General features: G+C 45.6%; 1 protein-coding gene across 2 annotated transcripts in view; it reads left to right on the top strand.

Annotated features, from left to right (window-relative positions):
• LOC308675968 (eukaryotic translation initiation factor 1b) overlaps positions 1 to 22197 on the top strand; it is a 35023-nt gene extending 12826 nt beyond the window's left edge. Inside the window, exons 3-5 of one of the 2 annotated variants that reach the window (XM_081341658.1) lie at positions 17526 to 17627; positions 19245 to 19355; positions 21841 to 22197. In XM_081341658.1, coding sequence (XP_081197784.1) covers positions 17526 to 17627; positions 19245 to 19346 — 204 coding nt within the window. In that variant the 3' untranslated portion in view covers positions 19347 to 19355; positions 21841 to 22197. The remainder of the gene's footprint in view (positions 1 to 17525; positions 17628 to 19244; positions 19356 to 21840) is intronic. The other variant, XM_081341659.1, reaches the window with a different exon arrangement.
• The last annotated feature ends 1929 nt before the right edge of the window (positions 22198 to 24126 follow it).

The raw sequence follows: 24126 nt of genomic DNA, 5'->3' as shown, positions 1-24126 counted from the left end.
AACCGCTCGGATAGTTCATGTTTCTTAAAGCTCCTGTTTCTTGATTTGTCTTGTTCCATTTGTTTTTGTAGTAATAAATTTGGCAGGCGTAATTCCAGCCTCTTGCCTTCTTGAAAAAGGGGTTGTCCCTGCCTTTTCTGCAGGGCCGGTAGCAGGCTGGTACAGAACAGTTTGCCTTCAGCCTCCCACCCCTTACTACTATTATGGAGCAGCTACGTGCGGAGAATGCCCAGCTCACCCAGCAACTCACTTTGCTGGCAGCTCAGGTGGCTCAACTGCAAGCTCAGGTTCATGCTGCACCCCCACCATCACCCCCACCCAGGAGAAAATGCCAAGTTGCGATGCCGGATAAATTTACAGGCACTCCAGAACTGTTTCCTGCTTTCCTGGGACAATGCCAGCTCTTTATCAGCATGAGAGCAGCTGATTTCCCCACTGACCGGGATAAGGTGGGGTTTGTGTTAAGCAAGCCTTTCGGGTGATGCAGCTCGTTGGGGCACGCCTCTGCTGGCTCAACCTAGCCCATTGTTGGACAACTTTGTGGGGTTTTGTGATCATATGCGTCTGATGTATGAGGACCCTATTAAGACGCAGACTGCTACTCGACGCCTGAAAGCTCTGAGGCAGGGTCAACAGGGTTATATCAGCGATTTTTGGCTGCTTAGCCAGGATTCCGCTTGGAATGAGGCTGCGCTTGTGGATGCCTTCCAGGATGGATTGTCGGAGGAGATGTTGGATGAGCTGGCCCGTGTGGATATTCCCTCAGACCTGAATGGGCTGATCCATCTCTGCCTGCGGATCGATGCTCGGTTGCAGCAGCGAAGGAGTTGCCGTGCCACCCCACAGCCCCTGTTGTGCATGAGCCCCCAGTTCAAAGAGAGGAGCCAATGGAGCTGGGTGCCGCCAGGTCTCGTCTGAAATGAACAGACGACGATCGGGGGGGTTGTGTTTTTACTGTGGGGACCCTGGGCATTTGGCTGCTTTTTGCCCAAAGAAGCGACAGCGGGCATCAGTGACCAAGTCTGCCCCGAGAAAGTCCCCTACTTTTCTGTCGGGAAACGCCCCGAGCCCGATCTAAACGGTGTGATAGATCGGGTGTCCCACAACAACACTGAGCGACGTCTTTCCGATGCTGCCTGTGGACCTCCACGGTATCTGATATTGGAGGCACGTCTGATCCTTCCTGGCAAGCCAGAGGGGATTCCAGTCCATGTCTTAATTGACTCTGGGGCCACCACAGATTTTATGGACTCAGCATTTGTGGCCAAATGGGCTGTTCCCCAGTGCCCGGTGGATCCGCCCATGTTAGTGGAGACTATCGATGGTCGAGTGCTCCTGTCTGGGCCAATTACGGCTGCCACGCAACCATTATGTATGGCCATCAGTTCCCATGTGGAGGCCATCCAGTTCTATATCACCTCAGATCTGCACTTCCCCGTGGTCTTGGGACTGGCGTGGCTCCGGGCGCATGACCCACAGATCTATTGGTCACAGAACTTGGTCACCTTCCCAAGCTTGCAGTGTGTGGACCACTCCCGCCATATCTGTGCCGGCCAGGTGGAGGGTTCCCCAGGGGTTTCCTTGCCTCCCGAACTGTCCGACTTTGCTGATGTGTTCAGCGAGACAGAGGCGGATCAATTACCCCCGCACAGGCCCTATGACTGCCCCATTGATTTAGTCCCTGATGCGCCTCTCCCAGTGGGGCGTTTGTACTCCATGTCGGACCCCGATTTGGCTGCATTGCGGGACTTTCTGGAGAAGAATTTGGCTTGCGGTTTCATCCGGCCCTCGTCCTCGCCAGTGTCTGCACCCGTGCTCTTCATCAAAAAGAAGTCGGGCGAATTGCGGCTTTGCTGCGATTGTAGGAAACTCAACGCCATCACGGTGCGCAATCGTTACCCGCTGCCCCTCATCCCCGAACTCTTGGACCGACTCCGGGAGGCTAAGATCTTCACGAAACTGGACCTGCGTGGAGCTTACAACCTCGTCAGGGTTCGGCCGGGTGATGAGTGGAAGACGGCGTTTGGTACTCGCTATGGACATTTTGAGTACACGGTGATGCCGTTTGGCCTGACCAACGCCCCCGCTGTGTTTCAGCATTTCATGAATGACATTTTCCGGGATTTGTTGGATCAGTTTGTGGTGATCTACTTGGATTACATCCTGATCTACTCCCCGTCGTGTGAGGTGCACCATCAGCATCTCCATCAGGTCCTGCAGCGACTCAGAGAACATCGGCTGTTTGCCAAGTTAGAGAAGTGCCAGTTCTACCGGGTGACCATCGATTTCCTGGGTCACCGCCTTTCTCCTGAGGGCATCGCCATGGAGCCGAGTAAGGTTGAGTCTTTGCAGAGTTGGCAACCCCCGCGTCGCGTGAAGGATGTTCAGCGACTTCTTGGGTTCGCCAACTATTACCGAACTTTCATCCCTGGGTTTGCTGCCTTGACAGCCCCCCTCACCCGGCTCCTGCAGAAGAAGACTCGGTTCCAGTGGAACGCTCCAGAACAACAGGCTTTCCAGACTTTGAAGGAAGCCTTCATGAAGGAGCCCATCTTGAAGCATCCTGACCCGCAATGGCCGTTTGTTGTGGAGGCGGACGCCTCCGACATTGCCATTGGGGCGGTGTTACTCCAGGCAACGACGCCCAGCGGTACCCTCTTCCCTTGCGCGTACCATTCACGAAAACTGAACCCTTCGGAGCGCAATTATACAATCTGGGAGAAGGAGCTGCTGGCCATCAAAGCGGCGTTCGAGGCCTGGAGGCATCATCTGGAGGGAGCGCAGCATCAAATCGAGGTCCGGACAGACCATAAGAATTTGGAAAGCCTGCAGACCGCTCGGAATTTGAACCAACGCCAGATCCGGTGGTCTCTTTTCTTTGCGAGGTTTGACTTCCGGGTTCGGTACATACCTAGCGGGCACAATCAAAGAGCAGATGCTCTGTCCAGGAAGCCCGAATATTCCCGAGTGGAAGACAAGCTTCTGCCCAGGACAGTGATCCCCGTCGAGTCTTGCTGCGGTGCGGGAGCCGGTTGATATACGGGCTCGGATCCGGGAGGCACAGCAGCAGGAGGTGTGGGTGGCTCAGCGGAAGGAGGAGGTGGGGCCAGATTCTCCTTGGACAGTCACGGATGGACTCTTGTATTATCGTGACCGGCTCTACGTTCCGGGAGGGCCACTCAGGGGACTCATCCTCAGCCAGTGTCACGATAACCCGGCGGCGGGGCATTTTGGCCTGTTCAAGACCCTGAACCTGGTCTCCCGTACCTTCTGGTGGCCCCGAGTCCGACACGACGTCCAGTCCTATGTTACCTCCTGCATCCCATGCAGGCAGGCCAAGTCAGTGACAGGGGCCCCGCCTGGATTACTGCAGCCTTTGCCGACACCCAAAAGACCCTGGGGGGCTGTGTCCATGGACTTTCTGACGGATTTACCCCCATCCTCTGGTTTTATGACAGTGTATGTGGTGGTGGACATGCTGACCAAGATGGCGCACTTCATCCCCTGTTGCGGCTTAATGTCAACCCGCGCCACTAGTCGTATGTTCATTCAGCAGGTGTTTCGGCTGCACAGCCTCCCTGATAGAGTCGTCTCTGATAGGGGGGCCCAGTTTACAGCCCCCTTCTGGCAGGAGTTGATGCATGCGTTGGATATCAAGATTTGCCTCTCGTCCGCGCATCATCCTCAAACTGATGGGGGAACCGAGAAGGTCATTGGTATCCTGGAACAATATCTGCGCTGCTACGTCAATCTGCAGCAAAACAATTGGGTGGACTATCTGGCCATAGCTGAGTTTGCATTTAACAATTCGCAGCACACCTCCACACAGATGACACCGTTCTTGGCCAATGTGGGATATCACCCCCGGTTTTTCCCCCTTTTTCCTGTGGACTCACCGGAGCCGGCAGCGAACGACTTCATGGCAGAGTTACAGGTGATCCATCGATTGGTGCGACGTCAGTTAGAGAAGGCCAAGGCCGATTACAAAAGGTTTGCTGATCGGTCAAGACGGGATACGCCTCCACTATCGGTGGGAGATCGGGTCTGGTTGTCCACCAGGAACCTACCGTCAACACGGCCGGTGAGAAAGTTAGATCACCGATATTTAGGACCGTTCCTAGTCGAGGCTGTCATCAATCCGGTCGCCTATCGCTTAACTCTGCCACGTTCCCTGCGCGTGCACCCAGTTTTTCATCGGTCTCTGTTGGTCCCCGAGCAACCGGCCTGTCCACTCCGCCGAGCGGAACCTCCCCTATCAGGACCTCGTGATGGAGGCAGCACCCCCGAGTACGAGGTCGCCAGCATCAGGGTTTCCCGTTGGCTGAAAGGTCGTTTCCAGTACCTGATTGAATGGAAAGGTTACGGACCAGAGGACTTCACCTGGGAAGACGCGACCGCCGTTCATGCCCCTGCCTTGGTGACCGCTTTTCATGAACAATTTCCATCCCGACCGCATCCGGATCGGCAGACCCGGGGGAAGGCCCTGCGGTGCGGGATAGTGTTGTGATTCAGGGTCAGCCTGTGGGTTCGGCAGTTGGGTCGGACGACTCAGAGGAGGAGGAGGGGGGTGTTGAAGACCTTGCTGAGGGGGTTGAAGATCTTACTGATGAGAGCCCTCAGCCAGGCCCTTCCCACTTGGTTACCACGGAGACCCAGCTGTGTGAGCCTGACAGCGTGGATGAAGATGACCCACAGCTGGCCCTGTTCAAGGACGCCCGACGCAGGAGGCAGTCAATTAGGAGTAAACAGAGGAAGGCAATGGGGCTTCTCGGAAGGAGGCAGAGAGAAGCCACGCCCTGAACTCTATATAAGGGGAATGTCTGGGAGGGCTGGTTTGCTGAAGGCAACCGCTCGGATAGTTCATGTTTCTTAAAGCTCCTGTTTCTTGATTTGTCTTGTTCCATTTGTTTTTGTAGTAATAAATTGGCAGGCGTAATTCCAGCCTCTTGCCTTCTTGAAAAAGGGGTTGTCCCTGCCTTTTCTGCAGGGCCGGTAGCAGGCTGGTACAGAACAAGTACTTCAAAACCTTTTCAGACAGTATCTTTTTATTTATTTATTTCTTTTTGTCCCCTTTTTAGACTAATAAGTAGAATAGTCCATTTCTGTAAATATAGGAACTTTGGGCCAAAAGTAGAAAGGCAGTAAGTCCAATAAATCAGTATAATTTAATACAAGGCTTTTTCTTTTCTCTCCCAATGTAGACAAAGGTTGCTCTTAAGGAGGGTGGGGAAAAGAAATCTCTTCCCTCTCTCCTCGCAGGGGAAGCAAATTCGAGAAGCTTTTGGCAGGGAAAGTAGACAATTAGGAAAACAAGAAGGCAATTCTCACCCAGTTTTCAAGTGCTTTGTTGTGCTTTTGGCTTCGGCAGGAAACGGCTAAATGATGGGCCATGGGAGTGGCCAATCCTTTCTTCTTCGGTTCGGAGAGTAGCTCCAAGCCGAAGGGAGGGCCGCTGCCTTTCTACTGCCGACTGGAGAGACCTCTCCCCTGCTCATCGCCCCTCCAGGGCGAGTTTTGACCCCTTTACAGGGCCCCCCCCCGATGAAGAAATCCAGGCGACACGAGCGATTCCCTCACATGTCTGGGAGCACCGAAAATCCGGAACCGGAAGCCCTGGGTACAATATTTGAGCGGTGCCTGTTTTCCTCCAGATAAACTTTTAGAATTGAGGCCAAACAGTTCAATCTTGGTTTCATCAGACCAGAGAATCTTGTTCCTTACTTTCTAAGAGTCCTTCAGGTGCTTTTTTGCAAGCTCCAAGTGGGTTTTGATGTGTTTTGCACTGAGGAGAGGCTTCTGTCTAGCCACTTTGCCATAAAGCCCAGATCAGTGGAGGGCTGCAGTGACAGTTGTGCTTCTGGAACTCTGTCCCATCTCCACACAGGATCTTGAGCTCAGTCAGAGTGACCATCGGGTTCTTGGTCACCTCTCTTACTAAGGCCCTTCTAACCCGATTGCTCAGTTTGATCAGGCGACCCAACCAGCTCTTGGAAGAGTCCTGGTTGTGCCAAACCTCTTCCATTTGAGAATTGTGGAGGTCACTGTGCTCTTAGGAATCTTCAACGCAGCAGAAATTTTGTTGTAGCCTTCCCCAGATCTATGCCTTGCAATAATCCTGTCTCTGAGCTCTGCAGGCATTTCCTTTGACCTTATGGATTTTGTTCTGATACAGTATGCATTGTCAGGTGCAAGGCGTTTTGTAGAAAGGTGTGTGCCTTTCTAAATCATGTCCAGTCATTTCAACTTACCACAGGTGGACTCCAATCAAGATGTAGAAACTTGTCAGCAACTATCAAGAGAAATGAGAGGCCCCTGAGATAAATTTCAACTGTTGTAGCAAAGGGTCTGAATACTTACGCCAATGTGATACAAGTAATCCCCTGATATGAGTGTTTATTTAGCGAGATCTCACAAAAACATTATTCAGAAAGGATACTTACATTAGAAATTCAAAAATGCAATCAAAAACAGGCCTCTGTGGCCATGTGACTTGGATTCAGTCTCGGTTGCTATGGTGGCTATTTTAACTCTGTGACCTGCCTGGACCTGTTTGGGCCTATGAGAAGCCGGAAGTGTGGGGGGGGGGTTGCGCCTGGTGACATGGCCAAACAAGATCCGGTGATTTTTGCAGCCGGCACCAACCATTTGTTTTTCTTTTCCTGGAGCTGCGTGAAAGGTCTGTTGCTTGCTGTGCTTGAGGACTACAGTACTGTAGACAGCTAGAATTACTTCTGTAAGTATTTTAAGATATTCTTTTTGTTGCTCTATAGCAGGGCTTTTCAACTGGTGGTACGCGTACCAACAGTGGTACTTTAGCACCTGGCAGGTGGTACGCGACCCCTAGCCAAGTGTAGCGGGGAAGGGAACCAGCTAAGCGGCGCCACACAGACCTGGAGGAGATCAGCTGGAGCTGCAGAGCTTGGCAGAAGCCCCAGGATTGGCGTACGTGATGACATGGTAATTGGAGCTTCCAGCATACCCAGAAGAGAAGAGGAGGAGGGCAAAGAGAAGAGAAGGTATAAAAGGGGTAGGTTTTGGCGGGAGAGGGAGAAAAAGAGCAAGAAGTGAAGAGTTTTTTCTTAGCAAAGCAGTGAGGAGAGACAGAGTGAGCAGCCTCTTTTCAGGGGAAGGGTGAACGAGCGAGTGGCCTGTTTTCGGAGGAAGGGCGAGCAAGCAAGCGGCCTGTTTTCGGGGGAAGGGCGAGCAAGCGGCCTGTTTTCGGGGGAAGGGCGAACGAGTGGCCTGTTTTCGGGGGAAGGGTGAGCGAGTGGGCTGTTTTCGGGGGAAGGGCGAGTGAGTGGGCTGTTTTCGGGGGAAGGGTGAGCGAGCGGCCTCTTTTCGGGGGAAGGGCGAGCGAGCGGCCTGTTTTCAGGGGAAGGGCGCCGATCAGCTGGAGCCCAGTGCTGATCCTGGCACTTCTGCTGAGCCACCCAGAAGTGCCAATCAGCTGGGGCCCGGCACTCATCCTGGCGCTTCTGTTGGGCCGCCCAGAAGCGTCAATCAGCTGGGGCCCGGCACTCATCCTGGCGCTTCTGTTGAACCCTGACAGCCCTGCAGAAGCGACAATCAGCTGTCAGGGCTCAGCAGAAGCGCTAGGATCAGCGCTGGAAGGAAGGAAGCAAGGAAGAAGATGGGAATGAGAAGGAGGGGAGGAAGGAAGGAAAGGGAGGAAGGAAGGAAGGAGATGGGAATGAGAAGGAGGGGAGGAAGCAAGGAAAGGAAGGAAGGAAGGAGATGGGAATGAGAAGGAGGGAGGCAGGGAGGGAGGGAAAAAGGAACCCCTCCCCCCACGGTAACCACAATACTAATGGACTGAGAAAAATGCGAAGGAAGTTACTAAATGGATGTTAGCTCCAGAAACCATAGAACTACATACATCTCTACTAAGGAATAAGTTTGAAGGATCATACTTACAGGGGTTTGAAACTTTAATTTTAAATTTGAAATCTGTTCTCACTAATAGAATATTAGCTCAATCCAAAAAGCCGGATTTTAAAGAATAAAAAATGGTTTGATAGGGATTGCGTGCAACTAAAAAAAATATATAACAAGGAGTACAGAAAAAGAAAAAATGCCCCTTCTGAGGATCACACTTACTACTTAAAGCAGTTGAAGGCATAATATAAGACGCTTCTAAAAGAAAAGAAAAATGCGGCTCTGAAGGAGTCTTGGCACAGACTAATTGCATCAGTCAGGACAAAAAATACATCCCTTTTTTGGCACATCACCAGAGGATTGGGGAAATCCCCCCTACCCCCAACTAATCAGGTACCGATACATGCCTGGAAAAAATATTTTAAAGAGCTATATGCAGACCCCGATTATGTAACTAAGGAGAGCCAAATTAGTTCGGACCAAATCCCTTACTGGCCCCGTTACACCAGAAGAGATATCCAGGTTGATTGGAGCCCTCAAGGCTAATAAGGCACCTGGTGCTGACAATGTCCTGCCAGAAATAATAAAAAATAATGCCAGTTGGTGGGCTCCACTTTTAGCATCTCTGTTTACATTTATAGATAGAACGGGCCATATGCCAAGAGATTGGGGCAATTATCATACCAATTTATAAAAAAGCTAGTAGAAATGACCCAGGCAATTATAGACCCATTAGTCTTCTGAGTGTTATTAGTAAACTATGCCAAACACCTAAACTGTAAACTGCAGGATTGGCTAATTTCGGGGGGGGGGGGATAATCAAAGATGAACAAGCCGGTTTTAGAGAAGGAAGATCTACGGTGGATCATATCTTGGTACTTCACCATCTAGTACAAAAATACATATATAAAAAAATATCCTCTCTTTGTGGCCTTCCTTGATTTTAAGCAGGCCTTCAATTCAGTATGTAGGAACACCCTCTGGGAGAAATTAAAATACACTATCGATAAACACCTCCTTTTCCTCATACAAAAATTGTATGCCAATTCCACCTTGAAAGTGAGGTGTAATCCTCAAGGGACTTTAACCAGCCCAGTAAGGATACAAAAAGGGGTACAGCAGGGTTGCAACCTGTCCCCCTCCCTTTTTAACTTCTATATCAACCTCCTGATCGATCTCTTACAAAACCCTGATCTGCATCTGCCTAACCTAGCCCAAAACAAAATCCCGATTCTCCTATATGCCAACGATGCTATTATTTCACAAAACTCCTGTAGGACTGAAGAGAGCAATTAGGGTAACACTTGGCTATTGCAGACAGAACAAGTTGGTCCTTAACTTTGATAAATCAAAAATTTTAGTTTTTGCCAAAAAAAAAACCAGTCAATACTCCTGGAAAATAGAAGGACATAGTTTAGGCTTAAACTGAAGAAAGTAGGGAAAAGCAAGCACTAGGCCACTCAGGTATGAATTAAATCATATCCCTGTTGAATATACAGTAGAGGTGACAAATAGATTTAAGGAATTAGATCTGATAGACAGAGTGCCTGAAGAACTATGGACAGAGGTTCGCAACATTGTACAACAGGTAGCAACCAAAACCATCCCAAAGAAAAAGAAATGCAAGAAAGCAAAATGGCTGTCTGAGGAAGCTTTGCAAATAGCTAAGGAAAGGAGGGAAGCGAAAGGCAAGGGAGAAAAAGAAAGATATGCCCAATTGAATGCAGAATTCCAGAGAATAGCTAAAAGAGATAAGAATGCCTTCTTAAATGAACAGTGCAAAGAAATAAAAGAAAACAATAGAATAGGGAGGACCAGAGATCTTTTCAAGAAAATTGGAGAGATGAAGGGAACATTTAATGCAAAAATGGGCATGATAAAGGACCAAAATGGCAAGGACCTAACAGAGGCAGAAGAGATTAAGAAGAGGTTGCAAAATTACACAGAAGAACTATACAAGAATGAGCTTAATGTCCCTGATAATCACAGTGAGGTGGTCACTGACCTCGAGCCAGACATCCTAGAATGTGAAGTGAAGTGAGCCTTAGAAAAGCTGAGCAACAACAAAGCTAGTGGAGGTGACAGTATTCCAGCTTAGCTATTCAAAATCTTAAAAGACGATGCAGTCAAAGTGCTACACTCAATTTGTCAGCAAATTTGGAAAACTCAACAGTGGCCACAGGATTGGAAAAGATCAGTTTACATTCCAATTCCAAAGAAAGGCAGTGCCAAAGAATGTTCAAACTACCGCACCATTGCACTCATTTCTCATGCTAGTAAAGTTATGCTTAAAATCCTACAAGCTAGACTCCAGCAGTATGTGGATCGAGAACTACCAGAAGTACAGGCAGGATTTCAAAGAGGCAGAGGAACTAGAGATCAAATTGCCAACATACACTGGATCATGGAGAAAGCTAGGGAGTTCCAGAAAAACATCTACTTCTGCTTCGTTGACTATGCTAAAGCCTTTGATTGTGTGCATCATAACAAACTGTGGCAAGTTCTTAAAGAGATGGGCGTACCAGACCATCTTATTTGTCTCTTGAGAAACCTATATGTGGGCCAAGAAGCAACAGTGAGAACTGGACACAGAACCACTGATTGGTTCAAAATTGGGAAAGGAGTCTGGCAAGGCTGTATACTGTCGCCCTGCCTATTTAACGTATATGCAGAGCACATAATGAGAAAGGCAGGGTTAGAGGAATCAAAAGTTGGAATTAAGATTGCCGGAAGAAATATCAACAACCTAAGATATGCAGATGATACCACTCTAATGGCAGAAAGTGAAGAGGAACTAAAGAGCCTCTTGTTGCGGGTGAAGGAGAGTGCAAAACTTGGGTTGAAACTTAACATTAAGAAAACCAAGATCATGGCATCCGGTCCTCTCAATTCCTGGCAAATAGATGGGGAAAAAATGGAGGTAGTGACAGATTTTATTTTCCTGGGCTCCAAGATCACTGCAGATGGGGACTGTAGCCAAGAAATTAAAAGACGCTTGCTCCTCGGGAGGAAAGCCATGGCAAATCTAGACAGCACACTAAAAAGCAGAGACATCACCCTGTCAACAAAAGTGCGTATAGTCAAGGCTATGGTCTTCCCAGTTGCAATGTATGGCAGTGAAAGCTGGACCATAAGAAAGGCCGAGCGCCAAAGAATTGAGGCCTTTGAACTATGGTGCTGGAGAACACTCCTGCGAGTCCCTTGGACTGCAAGGCGATCAAACCGGTCAGTCCTAGAGGAGATCAACCCTGACTGCTCTTTAGAAGGCCAGATCCTGAAGCTAAAACTCCAATACTTTGGCCATGTAATGAGAAGGAAGGACTCACTGGAGAAGAGCCTAATGCTGGGAAAGATTGAGGGCAATAGAAGAAGGGGACGACAGAGAATGAGGTGGCTCAGTGGAGTCACTGAAGCAGTAGGCGTGAGCTTAAATGGACTCCAGAAGATGATAGAGGACAGGAAGGCCTGGAGGAACGTCGTCCATAGGGTCGCGATGAGTCGGACACGACTTCGCAGCTAACAACAACAACCACGCATGCAGTGGCAAAATTCTGTGCTGCTGCAATGTCCCCAAGAAAAAAATTGGTTACAGAATTATAGTTAACTTGTGCCAATTTTTTGGAGATATCTCTAACAATTTTTGGAACATTATATTTACTCACAAACTTATCGGCTTCCCACTCACGTAAACTAGGGAGTGACCCTAACATTTTGAGAACATGTATTTTCGTAACAGGGATGTTATTATTTATTATTAATGTCAGTACTATTTTTAAATATATTATAAAAAGCAACGTCTATTGCTGGTCTATGACCGTAATAAAGTTCTATTCTATTCTAATGTGGCCCTCAATGAAATTGAGTTTGACACCCCTGATATAAAAGGTTAAGTGAATCTGGTTTCCCCATTGACTTTGCTTGTCAAAAGGTTGAAAAAGGGGATCACATGACCCTGAGACACTGCAGCCATCATAAATATGAATCAGTTGCCAAGCATCTGAATGTAAATCACATGACCCTGGGAATGCTGAAACAGTCATAAGAGTGAAAAATGGTCATAAGTCACTTTTCAGTGCCGTTGTAACTTTGAACAGTCACTAAGCAAACTCTTGTAAGTCAAGGACTACCTGTACTTTTATTACCTTTTTCCTTTTTTTGCGTCAAGTTTTTGACACCTTGCCAGGCGACTGGTGGTACTCTGATATTTCCATATCCTAAAAGTGGTACAATGGGTTGAAAAGTCCTGGACTAGATGACCTCAAGGTCCCTTCCATCTCTGTTACTGTTGCAAGCTGACAGTTCTATAAACTCCTCCCCCATCTCCCTCTTTATGCCTGCCTGGAGATGCTTAAAGCTAAAGCTACTTACTTTAGTGGTAACTGCAATTTGGAAAGTCCTCCACCCCCCACCCTGAAGAAGCTGGAGCTGCCTAGCAACAAATGGTTTTTTTTTTTAAAAAAGCCTGCTGCCTGCTTGGGAGGCAATTTACAATACTGTACTTCCTAAAACCTGAAACAGCTGATTTGAGGCTGGAAACAGCTTGCAGCAGCAGGAAAAGTCTTAGTTCAGGAGGAAATAATAAGTCAAATCTACGTTCATTTATTGACCCATTTGATTCAATTAATGAGTTTGATTTTAAAATGTTGTAATATTGAGTCTGATTCATTTGACAATTATGAACCTAATGGGCAGGCTCTATTAGGCCCGTACCTTGGGGACTACCTGTATTTCAGTTTTTTCTTTTTTATAAATTTACAGACATTTCTAAAATTCTGTTTTCACTTTGTCATTATGAGATGAAATGATAGTAAGTGTCAAAGCCACAGGAACCTTGGGGGGAAGTGATCATGCAATATTGGAATTCAACATTATGGAAGCACAAGCAATAGAATACAGCCAAACTAGAGTCTTGGACTTTAAAAGAGCTAATTTCAATAAACTTAGAGAGACCTTGGGAAGAATTCCATGGATGCGAATCCTAAAGGGGAAAACAACTCAAGAAGCTTGGGAAATTTTGAAAAGTGAGATAATAAAGGCCCAGTCTAGCACAATACCAACAAAGAAGCAAAATAACAGCTTTCAAAAGAAACCAGCATGGCTGCATAAAGAACTCTCTGATAAACTGAAAGATAAAAAGGACAAGTATAAGAAGTGGAAAGAGGGGCACATAACTAAGTCAGAATATCAGCAAACAGCCCGTGCCTGCAAAGATGAAGTGAGGGAAGCTAAGGCTCAAAATGAACTAAGGCTTGTGACCAAAGCCAAAAATAACAAAAAAAGCTTCTTTCAACATATAAGAAACAAGAAAAAAGTTAAGGAAATGATTGGTCCATTAGTGGGGGAAAGTGGCAAGAAGGTGACAAGCAACAGGGAGAAAGCAGAACTATTTAACTCGTTTTTTGCATCGTCTTTACACAAAGGGAAAAAACAGTCCAACCTACCAAAACCAGTGCCATAAAAAACAGAATAGAAACGCAAGTTAAGCCTAGACGAGTTCAAATCACCAGGACCAGATGGATTACACCCCAAGGTTCTCAAGGAACTGGCAGACGTGATCTCAGAACCACTGAACTATATTTTTCAAAGATCCTGGAGCATTGGGGAACTACCAGAGGACTGGAAGAGAGCTGATGTAATTCCCATATTCAAAAAAGGGAAAAAAATAGATCCAGGAAACTACAGACCTATCAGCCTGACCTCAATACCTGGGAAGATTCTGGAAAAGATAATCAAACAACAAATCAGCAAACACCTTGATGCGAACAAAGTTATCACTAAAAGCCAACATGGGTTTGTCAAAAACAGATCATGCCAGACAAACCTTATTGCATTCTTTGACCAAATGACAAAACTAGTGGACCAGAGGAATGCTGTAGATATAATTTACTTGGACTTCAGTAAGGCATTTGATAAAGTAGATCACAACCTACTACTTGATAAGATAGAAAAATGTGGGTTAGATAGCATCACCACCAGATGGATTCGTAGCTGGCTGACAGGCCGTACTCAGCGTGTGGTCCTCAATGGAACTGCATCTATATGGAAGGAAGTGTGTAGTGGGGTGCCCCAGGGCTCTGTTCTGGGCCCAGTGCTCTTCAACATCTTCATCAACGATTTGGATGAGGAGATAGATGGGGAACTCATCAAATTTGCAGATAACACCAAGCTGGCAAGAATAGCCAATACTCCAGAAGATAGGCTTAAGATACAGGAGGATCTGGACAGACTCGAACACTGGGCACTATCTAACAAAATGAAATTCAATTGTGAAAAAAGTAAGGTTCTACATTTAGGCAGGAAAAATCAAATGCACAGGTATAGTATAGGTGGTACCTTGCTCGATAGTAGTAACTATGAGAGAGATCTCGGAGTCCTAGTGGACAATCACTTAAATATGAGCCAGCAGTGTGCTGCAGCTGCCAAAAAAGCCAACACAGTGCTAGGCTGCATTAACAGAGGGATAGAATCAAGATCACGTGAAGTACTAATACCACTTTACAATGCCTTGGTAAGGCCACACCTGGAATACTGCATCCAGTTTTGGTCACCACGATGTAAAAAAGATGTCGAGACTCTAGAAAGAGTACAGAGAAGAGCAACAAAGATGATTGGGGGACTGGAGGCTAAAACATATAGGGAACGGTTGCTGGAATTGGGTATGTGTAGTTTAACGAAGAGAAGGGTGAGGGGTGACATGATAGCAGTGTTCCAATATCTCAGGGGCTGTCACAAAGAAGAGGGAGCCAAGCTATTTTCCAAAGCACCTGAAAGCAGGACAAGAAGCAATGGATGGAAACTAGTCAAGGAGAGAAGCAACCTAGAACTAAGGAGAAACTTCCTGACAGTTAGAACAACTAACCAGTGGAACAACCTGCCTCCAGAAGTGGTGAATGCTCCAACACTGGAAGTTTTTAAGAAGAGACTGGACAGCCATTTGTCTGAAATGGTATAGGGTTTCCTGCCTTAGCAGGGGGTTGGACTAGATGACCTCCAAGGTCCCTTCCAACAACTACTTCTTCTTCTTCTTCTTCTTCTTCTTCTTCTTCTTCTTCTTCTTCTTCTTCTTCTTCTTCTTCTTCTTCTTCTTCTTCTTCTTCTTCTTCTTCTTCTTCTTCTTCTTCTTCATCATCATCATCATTATTATTATTATTATTATTATTATTATTATTATTATTATTTACTGAGTGTAGATTAATGAGAAAAAATGAATTTCAACAATTGTAGAATCAGGCTGCAGCATAACAATATTGTCAAAAGTCAAGGGGGTCTGAATACTTCCTGAATGCACTGTATAATGCACCTCCTCTTTTGTTAGGTCTGTTTCTTTTGAATAATTTGAATAGTTTGTATCCTGAGGGTGAAGGTTCGTTCTCTGAGCTTGTGGGTTGGTTTTTGAACATTTTGTTACCAGGCTAGGTAATATCTTCAACAGAGTTTAGGGGATGTCAGTGTTCTGTGTTAAGCTTCAAAGCACGTTTTTTTTTCCTGCTGCAACAATTACAGCTTCTTAGCTTGCCAACGAACTTGGGGGAGGGAGTTGGATTGGAATGCAGACTTTAAAGATTTAAGGAAGCAGACCATGGGAACCAAGGATGTTTACCAGGTGTCTGGCCAGACCAGGAGGTACTTTCTCTTAACAATATTGCTGCATTTAATTGGGCATTGTGACCTGATCCAGAGGGAGGAGAGAGAATTCTATGCTTTCACTATGTTGGGCTTGGGTGGGGTTTTGCCACAGCTGGTTTTGCTTTCATTAGTGTGGAAATGATGTACTCAATAAAGTTTTACATTAAGAGATCGGAATGTCTCAAAGGTGTTTGCTTGGTTGGGCTCGTCAGTCAGAACCTTGACATTCTTATAAGGGCTTTAGTTGTGAGTATATATCCTTCCATCAGTACGTTCCAGTCATGAGCTTTATCCTGCCAAGTTTCAGTAATGGCAACTATATCATATCTAACTTCATGTCTACTTCAAGTTCACCCTATTTGTTCCCTCAACTTTGAGCTTTAGTATACAGGCAGTTGAATCCTTTAGGTATGTTTCTGATATCTCCTACTTCTGTAACTGGGATTTCCATCCTTCCCATCACTCTCTACTTCATTATGTTTTTCTTTTTTCTTTTTCTTTTATTCCCCACCTCATTATATGATTGGTTATCTAGTGGTTTTTGCTTGGAATTAGGTTCTAAAATTAGGTTGTGAAGATTGCCCCCCCCTCCCCACTCAACTTCAGTTGAGGGGCCCCTTTTTCTTTTTTCTCTGTATATTCTTTTTCTTCTGTATGTATTCTGAAATTAATCAATTACTATTAATTGAAAAATTGAAAAAAATTATGAAGTTAACCATGAGCATGGACCTTGTGCAGTCTGAAACTCAACAGATTAATTCAACTTCTTTTGAAGGGAGGAGAGAAATCAGTGTAACCTGTTTTGCAGAGAGGTGCTCCTTAATGCACTGGAGGCTCTGAGGGTTGGAGTAGGTCGGCTACCTACCAGTGCAAGGCTGCCTGCCTGCCTGCCTGCCTGCCATCTGAGGAAAAGGCACAAGTTCGCAGCAATGCCAAGCATTCTTTGCTGTTGCAATTAAACTGTGGCAGTGAGCTTGTGTAGCACTCTTTGTAAGTCATGAACCCACAGTTTTGGTGATTAGTGACTAAATTTATTGTTATTTAGTTTTAAAATGTAATGTCTATGTTTTGTTGTATTTTTATTTTATTTTCTTAAATATGACCCATTTTAACTAAACCAGGCCTCGGTTGGGAGTGTTGTGGGCCTGTGTGCTTGACACCTCTGGTGTAATGGAATAGCTTCAAGCATCTGAAAAACAGTTGGTTGCCACTGAATATAGCAATGGTTATAATGTGATGCTGGAACAATGGGAGAATATGTGGATGAAAAGTTTAAAATTTACATTGAACTACAGTTTAAAATAAAATTTCTATAAGATGATGTATCGCTGGTATTTAACACCAGACAAGCTGTCTAGAATGTATAAAGGTATTTCAAATGAATGCTGGAAATGTTTTACCATTTATGGTGGACATGTGCTAAAGCAAAGAAATATTGGAGAAGGATTCACATTTTGATACAGAAAATCCTTAAAGTAAAAATAAATATAAAATGAGAATGTTTTCTTTTGGGTCTAATGGGAAAAGACTTGGGAAAAAAATTGGAACTTTGATCCTGTATATGTTGATGGCAGCAAGATTACTGTATGCACAAAAATGGACATTTCGATTCCCACTATGGACGAATGGCTACAGAAGTAGATGGAGCTGTCAGAGATGGCTAAATTGACTGTTTTGATTAAAGAAAAGAATACAAGTACTTTTGTTTCTACATGGAGACTGCTTCTGGACTTTGTGATTGAGGTGGAAAAAAATGAAACTTTGATTTTGGGTTTCACTGATTAGATTGATTTGTTGTTACAGAAATGGCCAGTTTATACTATTGTGAAAAAGTAAAAAGTTGTGGCTCGATGTTAATGCTTTATTCTAATGCAACAGAGGAAGTTGGAAGTCAGTGTCTTTTTTTTCTTTTCCCCCTCTCCCTCACTTTCTTTTCCCTTTCTCCTCCCCATTGTGTCCTCCTATTTGCTTTGTATTTTATTCTATAATTCAATAAAATGTTAAAAAGCAATGTTTCTCTACAGAAATTTGCCTGTAATGGTACTGTGATTGAGCATCCTGAATACGGGGAGGTGATCCAGTTGCAGGGTGACCAGAGGAAGAACATTTGCCAGTTCCTCTTAGAGGTGAGTTTCAACAAGTCTAGCAATTCAGACAGCTGACTCAATTATTAAAATGCACATAGCAGCTCATTTAGGTTAAACAAATACTTGGAAATCATTAGTACACTTTAGGGCCTGAACATGATAACAAAATAGAATTTAATGAGTCACTCTGCCAAATGTTGTGCAGGATTTGTAAGAAATTCAGCCATGGCCTTGTAACCCCAATGAGTGCTGGCATGCAATTTTCATAAGAGGGCCCATAATTCATGTCCTGGGAGAAGGTATTTCCCGTCCTTCTCCAGCCAATGTCCATGATAAACAGCATCCAGTTTGTAAACTCTGTGCCTATCCTACGAAGTATATGTCAGAGCCGGCACAGGCAAATGTGAAGGTACAAGTGCACCAACATACCAACAGGGCACCTGAAGCAGCAGACTTTGCGGTGCGGTCAGCCAAGGCATTTCCCTTTCCATGTTTAGTATCATCGTTACCATGGGCCCTCACATGCATGACAGTCACCTTGTGCGGGAACAAAACAGCATCCAGCAGCCTTAAAATGTCCTGTCCATATTTAACAGGGGTGCCTTGAGCGGTGAGCAAACCACGCTCCTTCCACAAGGCCCCATGTACATGTATAACACTAAAAGCAAATTTACTGTGTAAATATATTAACAACTGCACCGTCTTGACAATTCCAAGGGCCTTGTCAAGGCAATGAGCTCAGCTTTCTGAGCTGAGGTACCTGCAGGGAAAGCTGCTGCTTCCACTACCTGATCCAATGTGACCACAGCATAGCCAGCTAGCCTTTCTCCCTGACCCATAAACTGCTGCCGTCTGTATACAGGTCCCTGTCCGCGTACTGTAGCGGCTGGTCAGTTAAATCTGGCTGGCCAGTAAACACTTCAGTAATAGTTTGCACACAATCATGATCACCATCCTGTTCCAGTTGGGGAAGAAAGGTTGCTGGATTGAACTTGCCAATGCGCTTGATATGAACTTGTGGGTTGTCAAGGAGTACAATCTGATACTGTTCCAGACGAGAGGCTGTAAGCCAATGGCCCCCCTTGGATGCTAACAAGTCCTGGATGGAATGAGGTGTTTCCACTGTGATAGGAGGACTAAAAGTTAATTGTTCAGCAGCCTCCAAAAGGAGAACAGCAGCCGCTGCAGCGGAAGGCATGCTGGCCATCCTTGAGCAACAGGATCAAGTTGTTTGGCGAAATAGGCTACTGGGCAAGATCAAGTACCAAGGTTATGAGTAAAGACTCCAGCAGCTACCCCTTTGCTTTCTGACACAAGGTGAACAGTTAATGTTATCAAATGCCACCTGGCAATTCTTGGTCCATGCAAAGGGTTCTTTGAGCCTGTGGTGGCCTGATACAAGAGCTTAACCGTTAGAGCAAAGATGATTGCTTGTAACTTAGCAAGCTAATCACGGCCTAAAAGGGGCATAGGGCAGTCTGGAAGGTAAAGAAATTGATGAATAAGGTGAGTATCACCCATAGAGCATTTCAAAGGGTTGAGTATAGCAGCTGACATAGATTGGCCACTGGCTCCAACGGCCTGGAACATTTGTGAGGAAGGGTTTCCAAGGGGCTTATTTAATACTGAACGTGGGTATTGTTTGAATTTTACCAGGGGTGCAGAGGACGAATCATCCATATGGGCAGGGAGACAAAGGCCCCCCAGCCCCTCACCCCCCTAATATCTGAAGCGCAGTTGTGGAACAGCACCCTATAGGACAGGAAGGTAACGTAAAGGACATTCCCTGCTCCAGTGGCCAAATTTCTTACATATACAACACTGGTCCTGTCTTAGGGCAAAAGACTGCAGTGGGTGGTCTGGGGGTGCCTGGAATCTGGGTGACATTGTCCCATTTCTCTTTTGAGGGGGGCCTACCACTCCTCGCCGTCCTCTTCCATGAATCCCACTTCCTCCTCCTCCCACTAGGGGAGCCCGTTGCAGTGCTTGAGCCAGCAATACTGCTGTGTTTTTCATCCTTTTTAGCCCCCCTGGCTGTCACTTCTGGTCATTTTACATAGGCTTTATAAGCTCCTTCCAACAATTTTTCTACTGTCAGCTGAAGCCCCCTCCATCTTCTGTAATTTGCACTTAATATCTGGGGCGGTCTGCCCAATAAAGTGCATGTTCACCAGGCTTGGTAGAGGCGCTAAAGGAAGTCACTGGGGCTTTCAGCTGGCAACTGATAAACATTATAAATTTTGCCCATTTTTTCTGTTTAGGGAGGGCAGTCTGCTATGCAGTGACGATAATGTCTCAGAAACCTTTTAAATATCTATAGCTTCTGCTTTCATAAGTATCAATGACCCATTTAGTGTCAGTTTTGGAACAAACGACCTTCCTTTCTTCAGCTAACTTTAGCAGCATTCCCTACCAGACGCGCCTCTTCTGTTGTTAAAAAGACATCCAGCATGGCTTGGAGGTCTGCCCAGTTAGTGTTACGAGTTCGAATAATGGACAGAACCAATTCAGAATATTTGTGTGGGGTTTCAGTATAAGAAACTAATTGGTCCTTCCATGCATAAAGGTCAGATGGGTATGAACCAGGACCTTACTAGTGTCCCCCCCTTCCAGTAACTACCTACCCTGTGAGGGAGTAGATCCCCTTATAGGTTGGTGCAGCAGAAGCTAAAGCAGGAAAAGTTGGTGCCATGGAAGGTCACCACAACCCACAGTCTTTAAGCACCTGCTTATTCTTTTGTAAGGTCCAAAAAAGTGCATAGTAAGCTTGCTGATCCTTATCCATGCCTCTTTGAGCATAGTCGCCCATGGTTTCAAAAACTCCTAAATCTATGGATCCCCCTGTGGGCCAAACAGTGGGCATGTCCTGGTGCCAGAAGACATTGTACTTAGAGTTTCAATTTTCATATCCCGACAGGTTTTAAGCTTACCAAAGTTCCTTATGACACACTCAAGGGGGCTGAGGGCACATTCCTTCTTTTAATTCATTCTAACAGGCTTGCCTTGGGCTGAGCCCATGTGTCTAAGTCACTCACACCACTTGCACAGTTCAACACTAACAACCCGTTGGAGCATGAGAGTATAAGGTTGCCCCCCTTGCTTTCTAAACACCCCCAAACATTGGGGGGGGGGTTTCTAGGTGCAGCTAAGGCCAACCCTTCCGCCCAACTCTGGTCAACGGTGGGATATGACTCAGGGGAGCAAGCACACTTTTACACACACACAAACACACAGAGGCAAGCCTGTACAATAAGATAATGGTGTGTCTTACCTTATCTTCAGCCCTCCTGAGTATGCAGGAACCAAGTAGAAGGCAACCAAATAGAAAACTGGTTCCTGTTTAAAAAAACACAGTGAAGAGTCAAGAAGGGGGGCACCTCCAGAAAATCCCGGAGCGTGCTTGGTGCCTTCCCCTTTTCTGAGCCTCCCTAGGACCAAGCACCTCTCCTGGAAGCCTGGCTTGCCAAAAATGTTGTGCAGGATCTGAGGTGTTGCTTGATAAAGAAATATAGGAAACCAGAAGTTGCCTTGAAGCTTTACGTTTTTATTCAGCTGAACAAAGACAGGCCCCTCTAAAAGAGAGAAGCCCCAAATGACAAGAAATCCTTGTATTTATTCTTTTTGATTACATAATTAATCCACCCAGCAAAGCTGGGACACATAAGATGAAGACTTCACCCAGAAAGGCTGGCTCACCATAGATAAGAAAGGAGACAGCAGAAGTAGCTAAAAATGTTCCTTTTGGGTGTTTCCCTAAAGACACTGCATGTTCTCAGGTTACTTGGGACATTGGGTGTTTTCCTTGCTGACCTTCCATGACTCTGCACCCATGACTCTGCAAGTACCCAAAGATAGCAGGGCCACTTGCACATATTCACAATTTATGCTTCCAATGCTTTCCTCTGATTCCAGGTCAACAATGTGAGCTCTATTGTTTTCTCTAAATTGATAAAGAGCTGAATTATAGGGCTGAGTGGAAAAGTGTAACCAACTTGACTCAAACACTTTTGTTTTCTTAATAGTACAATTGATACCATATATTTGAACAGTTAAGATTTTAGAAACATTTGAGGATTTTCTAGCTTGACTTGTAAACTGAAAACTGCTGCTATAGATAATTTTGCACCAGTCTTAGCTGGCATTACATCCCTGCTCAGCAATTGTACTTTGATTAGTATGTGGATTTATTTTTGTGTTCACATTTCTGGTCCTAACTGCCAAGGGCTTACTGATGTTTGTATATTTTCTGCAGGTTGGCATTGTTAAGGAGGAACAACTGAAAGTTCATGGCTTCTGAATTATGTGTACTTACCTGAAGAACTCTACAGGTTTTGTTCTACCAAGTTGGCTCTGTGTAATATGATCCTTTGTAGTAAATGGACTTCCCATTCAAAATCTGATTTGCTTTTGCATGATTATACAAAAGATGTGGGGTATAGACTAGAAACACATAAGAAAACTGCAGTAAGATGGTAACAAGAAATGCTTAAGAATTTTAACACATTTCCAATGGAAATGTTCTACTGCTGATACTTCAGTGTATTTTTATCTGATTTAAGTGTATTAAAACCATGTGTGTTGCAGCTTAAATAAACTGTTGCCATTCGTGTGTAGAGTGCTTTATATAGTTTAGCCAATTTAAGCATATAAACAGTGTTTTAACTACATAGCAGACCAGGTCAAACTTCAAAAGCTAATACTCAGCATTTAGTACAGCTAAATTGGCTAAGTTTTCAAGATTATTTAGCAGTCAGAGGTTCAGTGAAATTGAAACAACTAATTCCTTGCTTCTATGAGAATTATATTTGGTAAAATCCAGCTAATACCCAAGAAATTCTGCCATTGTTGAGGCTTGATATGAAATCCATTCCCAGATAGGGTGTGCAAGAACTCAAACCTTTTTGATGTGAGGCTTCACAAAATATCCCATTATAAGTACAGAACAGCAGTTCTGCAATCTGTACATGGAGTTGCATGAAGGCTTGCATACTTGATGACCAATGGATGAATGATCTAATTGAAAAGGTGTCTAATGATTCAAAAGGAAAAATATATTCCAAATTGAAATCTTGATCTGCTACCATGTGTCAAAATAAGGGTCTTCTTTTTGCCTCCAAAAGAAGCACCAGGTCTTATTTTGGGGGGATGTCTTACTCACCTTCGGCACCGACAGCCCCGCCCAGCCAGTCCACTTCTTCTGGGGCCGAAGGAACAGCTTCATTCTGCAGCTGCATTCCGGCCTGATTCAATCCATAGCTCAGTCCTCAGCTGCAGAGGTCTTGCAGAACCGAGCTATGGATTCAATCCATAGCTCAGTTCTTGGCTGCAGAGGCCTTGTGGAAAGGCCTGTGACTGAGAAATGCAGGACTGGCTGCAGAAGATGCCGCAGAAGAAATGGGCTGGTGAGGAGGGGCCTGGCTGCAAGGTAAGTGGGTACCTGGCGCGTGGGGCAGCTCCACACCCCCACCCTAGCTTTATTTTTAGGTGTGTGCCTTGCCCTAAAACTAGGGCTTATATTTGGGGTAGGCCTAACTTTCAGGGAAACATGGCATATCATATTCCATCAGCCTCTATGTAATTAACTTGGTCTAGGACTTTTCACCTCTGCACATGTTTGTGCCCCCTTCACCCTGGCCCTCCAGCCACAGCCAATTGACAGCATTCAGAGTCAGCTGGACCTCTACCGGCGTTTCTCTGACGCTGATGGACCCCCAGTCCTCTACCTCCATCTTCCCTGTCGTGGGTGATTCGCAGAGGGATCATTGTAGTCCAGTGATTCACCCCAAGGGACAAGCAGCCACGCCTCCCAGCAGCCAATCAGGGCTCCAAGGGGTGGGCCTCTACCGAGCCATGGATCTGGTGGCAGTGGCAGGCGGGGTGGCAGCAGCAGCCAGACGCTCAGCCCAGGATTGGGGCCTCTGGAGGTGCTGGGGGGGGCTGCGGTGGCAGGCAGTGGTATTCTCTCTCACACACACACACTACGCTGCAGGATTGGGCAGGCAATCCTTGATTGGGGCTTCCATGAAGCCACTGGGGAGGTGGCTGCATTGTCAGGCAGGAGCATTCTCTCTTTCTCACACACACTCCACTGCAGGATCAGGCAGGCAATCCTTTTCTGTGGAAAGGGGAGGGTCGTATGCATAGACACACAAACACTTGTTTTAATCCCTGGGAGTCTGTGTTGATGAATGGCAATTGCTGGGACAAATATAAGTGTTTTCTTTTTTTTTTTTCTTTTTTTACAAAGGTGCAACGGAACACCCATGATTTGCCCACCAAAACATTCAATATTCAAGCTGGCTGCATTACAGCTTTTATACAAAAATAAAAATTATTTCAGCCTTGCTAATGGTGAAAAGCAACTACAAAAGTTCACACTGCATTTTTTTGCCTTTCCTCAGACCTCTATTTGATCCATGTCTCTTGCTCACTGCTGCTTTTCATACAGCCAACCTCATCTTTAAATATATCTGACTATAAGTGCATACGAGCTGAAAATGTCAACCCAGGGCAACCTTTACTTTTGTCTTGATGACAT

This window comes from Vipera berus (assembly GCF_964194415.1).
Source record: "Vipera berus genome assembly, chromosome: W".
Taxonomy (NCBI): domain Eukaryota; kingdom Metazoa; phylum Chordata; class Lepidosauria; order Squamata; family Viperidae; genus Vipera; species Vipera berus.
Note: the sequence above shows the minus strand (reverse complement) of the source record. Positions and strands in the feature narration are given on the sequence as shown.